The 11,813-nt window shown below is 56.7% G+C and overlaps 1 protein-coding gene across 3 annotated transcripts; it reads right to left on the reverse strand.

Moving 5' to 3' along the window:
• Positions 1–4,473: 4,473 nt before the first annotated feature.
• STAC3 (SH3 and cysteine rich domain 3) lies at positions 4,474–10,633 on the reverse strand. Of its 3 annotated transcripts, XM_008054626.1 has the most exons (12): positions 10,431–10,633; positions 9,660–9,726; positions 9,140–9,404; positions 8,816–8,913; positions 8,536–8,608; positions 7,585–7,682; positions 6,056–6,122; positions 5,828–5,874; positions 5,447–5,532; positions 5,227–5,278; positions 5,002–5,139; positions 4,474–4,901 (listed from the first exon to the last, which is right to left on the reverse strand). In XM_008054626.1, the coding sequence occupies exons 2-12, from the start codon at positions 9,723–9,725 to the stop codon at positions 4,803–4,805; spliced, it is 1,089 nt and encodes a 362-aa protein (XP_008052817.1). In that variant the 5' UTR covers position 9,726; positions 10,431–10,633; the 3' UTR covers positions 4,474–4,802. The 3 variants fall into 3 exon arrangements, with proteins under 3 accessions (XP_008052817.1, XP_008052818.1, XP_008052819.1); XM_008054627.1 differs by lacking the exon at positions 9,660–9,726; XM_008054628.1 differs by lacking the exons at positions 8,816–8,913; positions 9,140–9,404; positions 9,660–9,726.
• Positions 10,634–11,813: the final 1,180 nt, after the last annotated feature.

Below are 11,813 nucleotides of genomic sequence, written 5' to 3' on the forward strand. Positions count from 1 at the left end.
CTGTTTCTAGGCCTCCGCCCGTGGGCCCCGTGCCTGGACCGTGGCCTCTAGGACCCATCGGGGACACAGCGCTCCCTGGGCTCCGGCCCCATCGCGCCCCGCTCCCCGCACTTTCCCACCACAAGGGCTCAGGCCGCGCCGGCCCGGCGGGGGAGGGGCCGCAGGAGTCATTAGCCGCAGATTAGGCAGGACCGGGGGTCCCGCGGGGACCCGACTCGGAACACTAATCCGCGCGCCGGCGGCACAGCGCCTCAGACGCAGCTGGACTCGGCGGAGCGAGAGGGGTGCGGGGTCGTGGGCGCGGGCGCCCCCTGGAGGCCGAGCGGCTCTACGCTCGGGGAAGAGGCCTCGGGCACCCCCTGTCGGGCAATGCCGACCCCGCGCTCCCGGCGTCCGGGCAGGTAAGTCGGCGCAGGGACTGTCCCTCCACGCCCAGCCGGTCACGCCAGCCGCTCCCGCCGCCAAGGCGGTGGGTCCCGCAGACTCCACTCTCCTGGTTCTGGGGGGGCAGGCCGGAGGGCGGAGAGGGCACGCGGAAGCGCCTGTCTCGCCAGCTGCTGGCGGCGCCCGGGGTTCAGGCTGGTTCTTCTTGCGGGGCCAGAGGCATCAGACGCCTGGGGCTTCCGCTCTGCTTTGGGGCTGCAGGTCTCGAGGCTGCCCCCTGGCCCGGCCTGTCGCGGCCTCTGGCTGCCCTCCTCTCTGCCTCTTTCTTTTTCAGCCGTCGGTCTGTCTCTGTCTAGCTCGGTCTCTGTGGGTTCCTTATCGTTCGGACTGTGTCTGCCTGGCTCGCCCTCCGGTGCGCTCTCCACCTGGCTTTGTCCCTCTGCATCTGCTTTCTGTGTCTCTCTCCTTCCCTCTACATCTCTCTACCTGCGAAGTCTCTCTTTACGCGCCTCTCTCTGTCTCTGCCTTTATCTCTGTCTCCGCCCCCACCCCATTCCCCAACTCGATTCTTAGTCTCTGGGTTGCTGCCCCTAGGAGGCTGCAACAGTCCAACGGGACAGTCGGGGACACCTAAGGGCACTGCCCGGGGTCCTCTTCCTGGTCACCTCCACGTGCCCGTCACTTCGGGGCGGCCTTGGACCTCCCGCTGCAGCTGTGGGGCGTGGAGCGGGCGCCCGGGAGGGAAGACACCGTGCCCAGCATCTGCTCGGGAGCCCCGGGGTCCCTGACCCCCTCTGCCACTATTAAGGGCGCTGGGTCCCGAGGCTCCGAGATGATCATGATTGCATCAGCCAGACAGAAGCGGAGCCGGGAGCCGCGCGGCGAGTGAGCGAGACAAAGACGCCCGCGCCATCTGTTTATGCAAAGCGCTCTCCGCGGGGGACCCTGGCGTCCCGGCACCTGGCCCGGCTCAGGGCACAGGGTCACAAGCCCGCTCCCAGCCGGCGCCCCCGCCGCGCCTTGGCGTTCCCTCTCCCGGCACCCAGAGGGGCCGCGGGGCTAGCGGAACCGGGAGGGGGCGGGGCTGTTGATGTGATTGGAGCGGACGCGGCTGTTTCTTCAATAATGGATGGAGATGATGCGGACGGCGGAGCCGAGCCGGCCCGGGGAGGAGAGAGGAATAGAAATGGGAAAGGAAGGAGAGGGGGCGGGAGCCTCACCCAGGCGCGCGCACAGGCGCGCGCGCACGTGCGTCACACTGTCATTCGGACACACGCCGCCGCGCGGCTCACACCCAGGCACACGCCCACGCGCTGTCACCGAGACACACACACCTGCAGGCGGAGACGCGAGAGCAACACACACGCACCAGTGGCTGCTCCTGATTTTCACACATCCCCAGCCCTGCAGGCAGAGACACACGGAAACGCCCCCACGCGGGGCACACCCAGGCGTGAAGGGCGGCACAGACGCCTAAATGCACAACACAGCCCACATGCACACAGACGCCCGGACACCCCGGGGCTTAGGCAGACAGATCTGTGGGGGGGGGGGCTGGGAAGTGGACAAACCGACAGGCACAGACACACACTCGGGACACAAATTCGGACATACACCTGGGGCTCAGAGACACACACCTCACACACATGCATGCCATGCGGGCAGGGGGCGGGTACAGGTGCCCACAGTGGCCAGGGGCACAGAGAGACCCCTGACCACCCACACCCCCTCCGAGATTGGCACCTACACACAGCAGGAGCTGTCATCTGTGCCTTGCGGGGGTGGGGGGGAGGGGGTCGGCGGACTGCAGCAGGGAGGTCGCCAGGGTCTCAGGAGCAGGCCTCGTTAGCCTAGCAGTATAATGAGATCGTGGCGACAGGAGGCGCCTCGGGCTGTGGACTGGGAGGCTGGGCCCCATCGCCTGCCAGCAAGCTTCCTTCCCTGGGACCCCGGGGTGGGCGGGCTGTGTGGGGTCTTGGACGCCTCTGAGCAGCAGACCCTGCGGGAACTGCTGGCCCCAACTAGACAAGTCTGGGGGAGGAGGAGTCGTGGGGGTGCGCTGGGGATTCCTAAGACCCCCGACATGCTGCTGTCGGAAGTTGGAGATGGTCACTCTGTACCCTACCTTGTCCCCCTCGTGCTGCCCAACCTTCCGACTTCGGTGGGCACTTTTTCCCCCCTAAGAGTGGAGTGGGTAATGGGGGGTGCTGTATTGTACCCTAGTACTCGGTCCTTCCTCGGATCTGTTTTCAATGCAGTCTGCTCCTTGGCCCAGACTTATGACCTTTGCAGCACGCGACAGTATCATCCATCACCCAGGCTGTCGAGTGCGGGATGGAGGGCGCTGGGGACTCACACAGGGTCGCTGTCATGCCTGCGGCCCTCTCCCAGGACTTGCTCTCCGGCCGCGGGCCAGGGTTCTACAGTGTGGAGGGGAGGGCGTGACCATGGGGTCCAGTGGCGGCTATGGGTCTGTGTCCCCACTGCTGGCACCCCAGCACCCCTCCTTCGAGCTCAGCACAGCCTGTCTCCCCGCTCCTCCCGCCCCCCTTCTCTCGGGCCCTTTGCTTAATTTCCTATTAACTGCTGATAAATCCAATTAAACCGCCGCTCTAATTAGGGACAGCTGCCGGCTCGGTGAGGCTAGGGAGGAGGCCGCCTCCCGAGTGTAGGGGGAGAACAGCAGCTCTCCTCACTCCTCGGCACCCGCACACCAGCATCGCCGCCCAATGAGCCAGGAAATTGCTTTTGCTTCAGCATTGTGGGGGGCCCTCTCGAGGATCCGGGGGCCTCCGTTTTGAGTCCCCCAGACCTTGATGAGAAGAAGCGACCCGAGTTCCCGTGGTCCCTCCCCTCACACATTCGTGGTAGGCAGAACCCAAGGATGAGGGCAGAGGCTTGACCTGCGTGTGTGTGTAGGGGTGTGTGTGTCTGTGATCTGCTCCGATTCCACTCAATCGCGATCAGAGGGGGGGGATCTTCCTTAAGGACCCCGCCCCGCCCCCAGGCATCTTGGATGGTCAAGGGCAAAAAGAACGGAAAACCGAACCCGGCTCCGCAGTCTTCTTGTGTGCTTCCCTACCCCCATCACACCTCAGCCTTCTGGAAGGAAGGGGGGCGCGCCCGTCCCGGGCCCTCCTCTTCCCCAGCCCAGCTGAGCCTCTGCCCTCCCCCCGCCGGCAGCAGATGGTGCCCGGGCTCCCGCTGCCAACCTTGCTAGGCAGTGCCAACCTCAGTCCTGGCAGACAACGGGCAGACGAGAAGAGGAGCTCCTGGCTGGCCAGACCGACCCTCCCCCACCCGCCACAAGCCCAAGACCCGCCGCCTGCCCTCCTCCAGTGACCACCCCAGCCTGCCTCTCACTGGTCCGCTCCCAGGTCCCCAAACTCCTTGTCTCCTTCTGCTCCCTTCCCCACACCTTCCCGCTCCTCGCCACCTGCCGCCCTGACCGGGGTCGACGTATTTGCATATTTGCATATGCAAATAATAATATTTGCATACGGCGCTCCGCAGGGGGGGCTTCGGCGAGAGCCGGTTAGCCGTCCGCCCTGCGCTCACTCGGTACCTGTCGGAAAGGGCCGGGGCAGGGACCGCGCGGGAGGGGTTAGGCCCCCCGGCCTCGCTAGCTGGGTTCCCGGAGGACTTGAGGAAGTGTTGCCATGGAGACGGCACGCACCCCACCGCCTCCCAGGCCTAGGGTCTCGGGCTTGGTGTCTCTGGTTCTTTCCCCTTACCCACCCTCCACCCCCTCCCCATCCCTCGCTCTCCAACGAGATCTTGCATCGCCCCCTGGCGGCCTGGCTCGGCGCTGAGCCAGGTTCCGAAATGCAAGGGGCTGCCGGCGGCTACAGCGCCGGGAGCTGGGGGCGCCCACTGCGCGCCCAGCCGCAGGGCCGTGGGGCCACGCCTGCAGGCTGGCTCTCGCCTTTCTTCACTGACAACAGAGGCCTCGCCCGGCGGACGCGCCTGTCTCCCACCTCCCACCAACCTCAGCCCACTTGGCCTCAGGTTCCCCGATGGCAGTGAGGTGGGACGGCTGGGAGGATTCTCCACCCTTCCACAGGCCCTCGCCTCTCAGTTAAAGAACAATTTTTCTAACTTTTGTCAAAACTTTAATACATTCGCAATATTCGACAATTCGCACCCCACCCCAGCGGAGATGCGTTCTTTTCCCAGCTCTCGCAGGCTGGGCCCGGGGGGGTTTTGGGCGCGGGCTCCGCGGGGCACCGTGCATTCGAGGCCCCAGGCCGGGGGAGGAGGCGGGAGCCAGTCCTTTGCTAGGAGCCCGTCGCGCGCAGGCGGGCCTTCCACCCCTCCCCGCCAGCAGTCCAGTTGCCTTCGGCCCTTTCCTCCCAAGCCTCCACTGGGCCCGCCCATAATGGGGCGTGGGTATCTCCCGCCGGCGGACGACCGCACGCCTAAATCTCCTCCAGGAAGTCGGTGGGGAACAGCCCCACCTTGCGGCCGGTGTAGACCTTGACGTAGCCGCCGGCTTCGTCTCCTTTCTGCACCACGATCTAGGAGCGCAGAGGAGCGCGGGGTTCAGAGGCTCATCCTAGGCTTATGAGAGGTCAGGGTCTTCAAGGAGTCTGGGGTGGGTAGGGGCAGCCGCGCTACCTGGTCCTTCTTTAGAGTGATCTGCCCTATCTCGCGGTTCCCCACGAAGGATCTCGTTACGCGGTGCACACGTTCTCCAGCCCGGACCCGAATGATGAAGTTCGGAGGGAAAAATCCGACCTTTTCCCCGATTTTCCCCTAGGGAAGACGGTAGGGAGAGTCAGTCCCTCAGTCCCAGGCTCTAGACTCAACCCCTATACTCCCAGTCCTAGCCATTTCTCTTACCCGCCACCACTCCTCATTGGAGTCATCAATGACTGTGATCCTCTCTCCTGGCCTAGGAGAGGAAGGGAGGAGCCTCATTCATTCCCTGGGTCCCTGGCTGCGCCCCCAAGTCCAGCCCCAATAGGCTTTAAGCCCCGAGTACCCCCTTTCCCATGGGAATCCAGCTCTCCCCTCTTCACACCGTCTTCCCCCCTCACCCCTCCTCCACCCCGCCTCTCACGGGAAATCCAGGTCGTCCTTCTCCAGGGCTTTGAACCGATAGAGAGCCACAAAGTAATGCGACTGCTGGAAGCCAGGCTGCTTGTGCTGGGAGTGGAAGGGAGTGATGAGTCCTAGGGCTCCTCTACCCCACACTGAGGGGCAGGAGGGCAAGGCAGGGCATTCTCCAGACACACTGAGAGGCAGGCAGGCATGGCAGAGCATTCTCCAGACACATTCGAACTCTCTTCCAGGCCCCTGAACTGGGAGTTTAAGGGGGGGGGGCGGGTAGCAGCAGGGAGTGTGGGTCAAGGATGAGGGAAACCGAGGAGTGTGAGCTTTTGCTGAGCAGACTTGGGCTGGGGAGAGGCCTGGGGTCCTTGAAGGAAGGATGGATTCTCACTTTGTCATCAGGTGTCTTCTCAGCCTTCTTATCTCCTTCAGGGTTTCCTGGGATGGGAAACATGACAAACTGTCTCTGGCTCCTGGAAGGCAGTCCTCATTCTCTTTCCCTTCTGTGGCAGGGCCTTTTAAAATCTCCAAACCTGGCCTGCCCTTTGCTCCTCCACCCTGTGCCACAGCTGAGTCCCTGGTCCTACTCCATCTCTGGACAGAGGCGGATGACACTCACCATCCTGGGGTTTGCCTTCCTCGGGTCTGGCTGCCTCTGGCTCCTCCTCCATCATGGCTGCTAGAGGCTGGAGGGGGACCAGAGTTAGGGAGATGCTGTCTTGCTCTGGTTCTCTGTGGTCAGGTTGGATAACTATAGGATACTGGGATCTCAGGGCTGGAAAAAACCCAGTCCAACCATCTGCCTAATGCAGGGACTTCCTCTGAAAGTCCCTGGCAGGTGGGTCACCCACATTGTGCTTGAATGTAGCTAAATGCCTGCCTTACAAAGTAACCCCTGGTGTTGGAAAATGTGATTTTCCCTACATTAAGCCTATGTCAGTCTTGCTGTAACTTTTAGTTATTGGTCCTGATTTGACCTCTGGAGTAATAAATGTAAAAAAAAAAAGTGGCCTCTTTAAAATGTCTAAGGACAGCTGACATGTCTCTAGTCACTTCTTTTCTAATAATTCTTCCCAAATAATTCTCAGTACCTTCAAATAAACCCCATGATCCAGATCCTTTACTATATGCTCTGCATATATATATGTGTATATATGTGTGTGTGTGTGTGTGTGTGTGTGTGTGTGTGTGTGTGTGTGTATATTTTTTTTTTTTAGAGTAGGAGTCTCACTGTGTTGCCCAGGCTGGAATGCAGTGGTCTGGTTGTAGCTCATTGCAGCCTCAAATTCCTGGGTGCAAGCAATCCTCCTGATTTAACCTCCCAAACTGCTGGGATTATAGGCTTGAGCCACCATGCCCAGCCAGAATTTTAAATGTATTAATTAGTGTATAAACTTTCTCTCCTAGCTTTCCCATAAACTAAATGAATATACCCTTTGTATCTTCATTTGCATCAGTGAGAAAAATAAACATATGTGACGACCATGGACCAAATCATGTTTGAGGTATCAGAAACCTCCCTCTAACTGAACATTCCCAAAAGGACTTGAACTCTTTGGATAGTGCCCAATTCAACCAATTGTAGGACTCCATCTAACTGTAAACATCATCCATACTAGCCCATCCTGGTTATCCGGAAAGATGTAAGAATACTCTTCACAAATTCCTTGCTGAACTGAATACACATCTAGTAATTTGGCAATTTAATTATCTTGTTACTCTGCTCTTGGCCAGTGGCTTTGTGCCTCAGTTTCATCATCTATAAGATGAATGGGTCAGACCAGATGATCTTCGTAGACCCTTGCATAGCTCTAGAATTCTTGGATTACTTAGCATGATAAATTCTCTTCCCAAGCATGGCTCCTGCCTGTGTTATCTGGCACTGCCAAAGGCCTGGGGCCTAGCCTTCAGGTGCATGTAGCAGTCAATCTGACAATTTGAGAAGGCACATTCTATGGCAGGAGATCTTAACTTGAGGTCATGGTGAGCTGAGTTGGTCCAAAAAATCCTCTAAAATGGCAGACAAAAAATTGTCTGTTGAGCTATGTGCAATTTGGGGGGAAGAGGATCTATAGCTTTCCAAAAGGGGAAATAGCCTGCCCTATGGAGTCTCTGGGAGGAATGCCAGTGGGGAGGTATGGTGCTCACATTTTTCTTATCTGCCTGTCCCTTCTTCCGTTCCTTGTTTGCCATGATCACCCCAGTGCGCAGGGTTTCAAACACAGGGTCATTGCGATTGGCAGCAGCTAGTGGAATGGGAGGAAAAAGAAGACATTATTGGGAAGGCAGAGAGACCACCTAAGGAGAGGTGGGTGTAAGTATGGATACTCATGGGGAAGTGTGTGGGGGAGGCCAGGGGAAAGAGCAGAGAAAGGTCAGCTAGGCAATACCTTGGTCACCAATCTATACAAGGCTCTAAAAACATCGCTGGTGGTGTAATGTGACAGAGAAAAATAATGATCAGGACTCCTCCCAGGCAGAGTATCATGATGTTGGAGAGACAACTCTGGACTCTTGGGAGTTGGGGTGGGCTTGGAATCACTATTCTCCTCCCAAGGACAGTGATCCCTTAACTACTAGCTTCCATGGCATGTGTGAGCTGGGGTGCTGCCACCTGCATATTCTTCTTTTTCACCCACGTTCCTCACAGAATTCAGCCACTCTTCCAAATAAATGTCGAGAACATTGCCAACAAAGATGCTTTTAAGGGTTGTCAAATTGTGAACGTGCCTAGGATGACTGTGGTTCTGGGTCTGGCCCTGAGTCCGTTATGACTGTAACAAGGGTAACAGTCTAGAATGCTTGTTGCTACTTAGAAATGGCCTTGCATATGAAGAGTACAGATTCTGAAGATAGCAGCTTCCCATCTTGGCTCTACCTCTTGCTAGCTGTATGGAACTACAACGAAATCTTATCTCCCTTTGCTGTAAAACAGGGGAATATCGATCCTGTATTCAAACGGACATACAAATATTAGGTTGGGGGAGAATCAGGGGAAATAGAATGTTTCTGTTTCTGAATTTGGCTTCCAAAGCCAAAGGTGGCTCGAAACCATCTCTAGACTTGCCCGTTCCCTCATGTTCGGTAAGGAGCACTTACAGACATCTTTGACACAAGCGTACTGCTGGTTGCTGTACAGTGGGGAGCTATAGGCCCGACGGAAACCAGGGGGCTGTAGGATCGGATGGGAGGAAGCATTAGAGGTAGCAAGGTAGGGCCCTGAACCCCATCTCTCCCATGAGCGCTTACCCCATCTCAGAGTTAAGAGATGGGCTGAGAAAGACAAGCAGGAAAATGTGACAACTGAGGAGACCAGCAAGGGGCAGATGGCAACATGTCCTCTTCCCTTCTACTTCCTCACTCCCCAGAGCCTACTCACAATCTTGCCGAAGCACCTCTGCATCTCCACATAGGATTGACAGTGTTCATGGATGTTGGTTTTGCAGTTCTTACAGCGAAGCCCAAATTTGTTGTTGACTTGGGAGAGGGGGAGAACACTGGGGTGAGGTTCCGGATCACCCCTTCCCATTGCATCCCTACTACACAGGGGCTTTCCTGTCTGGGGCCCTACTCTCAATGGCTGACAGTATGGCCTTAAATCAACTCCAGCCACAGTCCATGCGCTACAGACACCCTTCTCCTAGACCCTCCCCCATCTCCCGTCTTCACCATCACACTCTTTCCACTTCCCTCCGAGACTCACGAACGATCATCCGGGCACAGACATCACAGAACTTTGGCTTCTTGAAGAAGTGATCTTTGAACTTGTGGGGCTTATCGTTGACAAGCTTAGGAGGTTCTGGGGGTGGCTCCTCCTCCTCCTCCTCTTCTTCTTCTTCCTCATAGATGTAGTAGATGGGCCCACCCCCAGCTCCCACTGCCTCCCCATTGGCCTGGGGCTCTGGGGAAAGCTCCATCTCCTTTGTCTCTGTGGACCCCTTCCTGAATAACTGCTTCAGCCGCTGTAGCTGAGGGGAGTGAAGGAAACCCAATGTTAAAAGGACTGTCAACTTCTCTAGAGTAGGTGGGACTAAAGCTAACTGGACAGTTTTCTAGCTTGGGGCAAAGAACATGCCCCAGGATGAGGGGGTGTTGGGGGCTGCAGGTGCTGGCCAGCATCCGAACAACAAATGACACACAAGTGAGATCAACTGAAGAACTTTCCTTCAGGGGCTGTAATGGCTTCCCAGCCTCCCACACCCGATGGTCAGAGGCTGACTCACCCCACTTTGCCGAGTCTCTGCTGGGGAGGAGGGCTTAGGGGACTCCAGCACCTCCTTTTCTGTCATCCTGCAAGAGGTTGGACCCCACTATGAAATCTAATCCCTGACTGCCATCTTCCCTCCCTTAGTTCTGTCCCTTGAAGTAGGGTGGTCCTTGAAGGCGAGGCTTTGGGGAAAATTTGGTTAGACACAAATCCTTTGGCAGGGCTTATGAACAGAGATTTCAGAGAGGCCCAGAAAAAAAGCCCCACAGCCTGAAGAACTTCTCAGTCAGGTCCTCAAACTGGTCTCCATCCTCCTTCCTTTAGGGGCAGCCTCGGAGCTTGGAGCTCACAGCCCCAAGGGCTGAAGCCTGCATGGTTTAGGTGTTTCTGTGGGCAACAGAGAAGTGATGCACTCCTTTCCAGATACCCCATTCACTCGGGAGGTGTAATGTGTGTCCCTGAATGCATGGAGATGGCCTGAAGACATTTGTTCTCCCCTGCTTCTTTCTTGAGCTCTAGGGGCCTTGTGCCTAGTTCTGTCCCAGCCTGCCTCAGGCCTCATCTATTTTAAGTTTTCATAGTAATTTGACCCTTTCCTTCCATTACTACACCATCCCTTGACCCCACTCCCATGTCACCCTCCAGTGCTAGCTCATTCTGGAGTAGAATAATTTCATTCCTAAAACCCAAACTACTCACGAAGAATGAAGAAGTGGAATGGACTACAGACTGGGGCGGGTGGGGTGAGGGGACCTGGAAATGGAAAGAAGAGGAAGAGACAACTTACGTTTGGGACTCCCTAAGTCAGGCCACTGTCTGTGGAGGAAGAGGGAGCCCCTGAGACCTTGATGGTGGTGCTGGAGGAAGACTGGTCCTCTTCCTTGGGGGCTAAGCGCCCCCACCCAGGACCCTCCGTACTCACACCAGCTACCCAGATGCTATATGTAGGCCTCCTAGCCTCTTGCCTTGGTGTCAGAGCCGGAATGACAGTGCTGGAGGAACGTGGACAGCTGAGCAGCACAGCTGACACAGAGAAATTGGACACGGGAAGGTCTGGGGCAGGGCCGGACCCTAACTCCTCCCATCCTCCAGAGCTGCTGTTCCCTGATTCTTCTCTGGTGAGCAGCTCTGTACTGGCTGAGTTCAGGATGGACCATTTCTGTTCATGCTGCATACTCATATGAGGATATTTTAGATGATCGCAGGTGAAGTCAAGATGAATTATAAACAGATGCTCCAGTCCTTCTCCCCCAAGGTCCAAATACCTCCCCAATTCTACCTTCCCCAGACCTACTTCAGGAACAAGACTTACAGTCTCAGCTGTTTTCTTCTTATGGCCCTGTGTTTATATGCCCTCAAGGATTGATCTAGACTCTGACATTTAGGCTAGGACAGGCCTGGAAATAGGCAAAGAAAGTCTTATTTGAATTCTCAGAGCTCTCCTATCAGCCACACTAGATGGCTTTCTTATCCATGGGTAGTTGGAGGGGTACCTTGCTATCCTGTAGGGGAGTGAATATGAAGTACTGCTTTGGTCCTGCCAGCCACCCCCAGGGCCATCTTTCTTCCTGCTCTTCTAAAATTTTGTCCTCAGGGTGAAAGTAATTGCCAGGGTTACTAAAAGGACTGGGACTTCCATCTGAGGGACTTGCGGGGAGAGGCTAATGACCAGGTGGGATGGTCTAGTTCACACTGGCCAAAAGGCTATAGCTGCCACATGAGGAATTTTTATCATTTGTAAGTAGTGTCTCTGTCTCCATGAGAACTGCAAACTCTTCAAGGTAGGATGGCCAAGCCTCACACTTCCTAAAACCCTTTGATTCTCTGACTGCATCTCCCACCTCTGATGCCCAGTATATGAACTGATGGATCAGAGACAGATGGCATTCCTTTTTTTTTTTTGAGTTGGAGTCTCACTCTGTCACCCAGGCTGGAGGGCAGTGGCTGCTCCTCGATCTGCTGGGCTCCGGTGATCCTTCCGCCTCAGCCTTCCAAGGATCCTGGAATTATAGGCATGCGCTACCACGCCCGGCTGATTTTTTTGATTTATTGTAGAGATGAGGTCTCGCTGCCCAGGTGGGTCTCAAACCTGCGGGTTCAGGCAGTCCACTCACCTCAGCCTCCCAAAGGCGCGGGATTACAGGCTGAGCCACCGAGCCCGGCTTAGATG

This window comes from Carlito syrichta, unplaced genomic scaffold (assembly GCF_000164805.1).
Source record: "Carlito syrichta isolate Samal-C Ts95f unplaced genomic scaffold, Tarsius_syrichta-2.0.1 Scaffold297317, whole genome shotgun sequence".
In the NCBI taxonomy this organism is placed as follows: Eukaryota; Metazoa; Chordata; class Mammalia; order Primates; family Tarsiidae; genus Carlito; species Carlito syrichta.

Excerpts from the sequence above, each read along its gene's own strand:
- STAC3 (XM_008054626.1), bottom strand. The coding sequence starts at position 9,725 with ATGACAGAAAAGGAGGTGCTGGAGTCCCCTAAGCCCTCCTCCCCAGCA. Across the intron at positions 8,609-8,815 it reads AGAGGTGCTTCGGCAAGATT|CCCCCTGGTTTCCGTCGGGC; the intron begins GTGAGTAGGCTC and ends CCGATCCTACAG. Across the intron at positions 7,683-8,535 it reads CGCTTGTGTCAAAGATGTCT|CTGCTGCCAATCGCAATGAC; the intron begins GTAAGTGCTCCT and ends CCATTCCACTAG.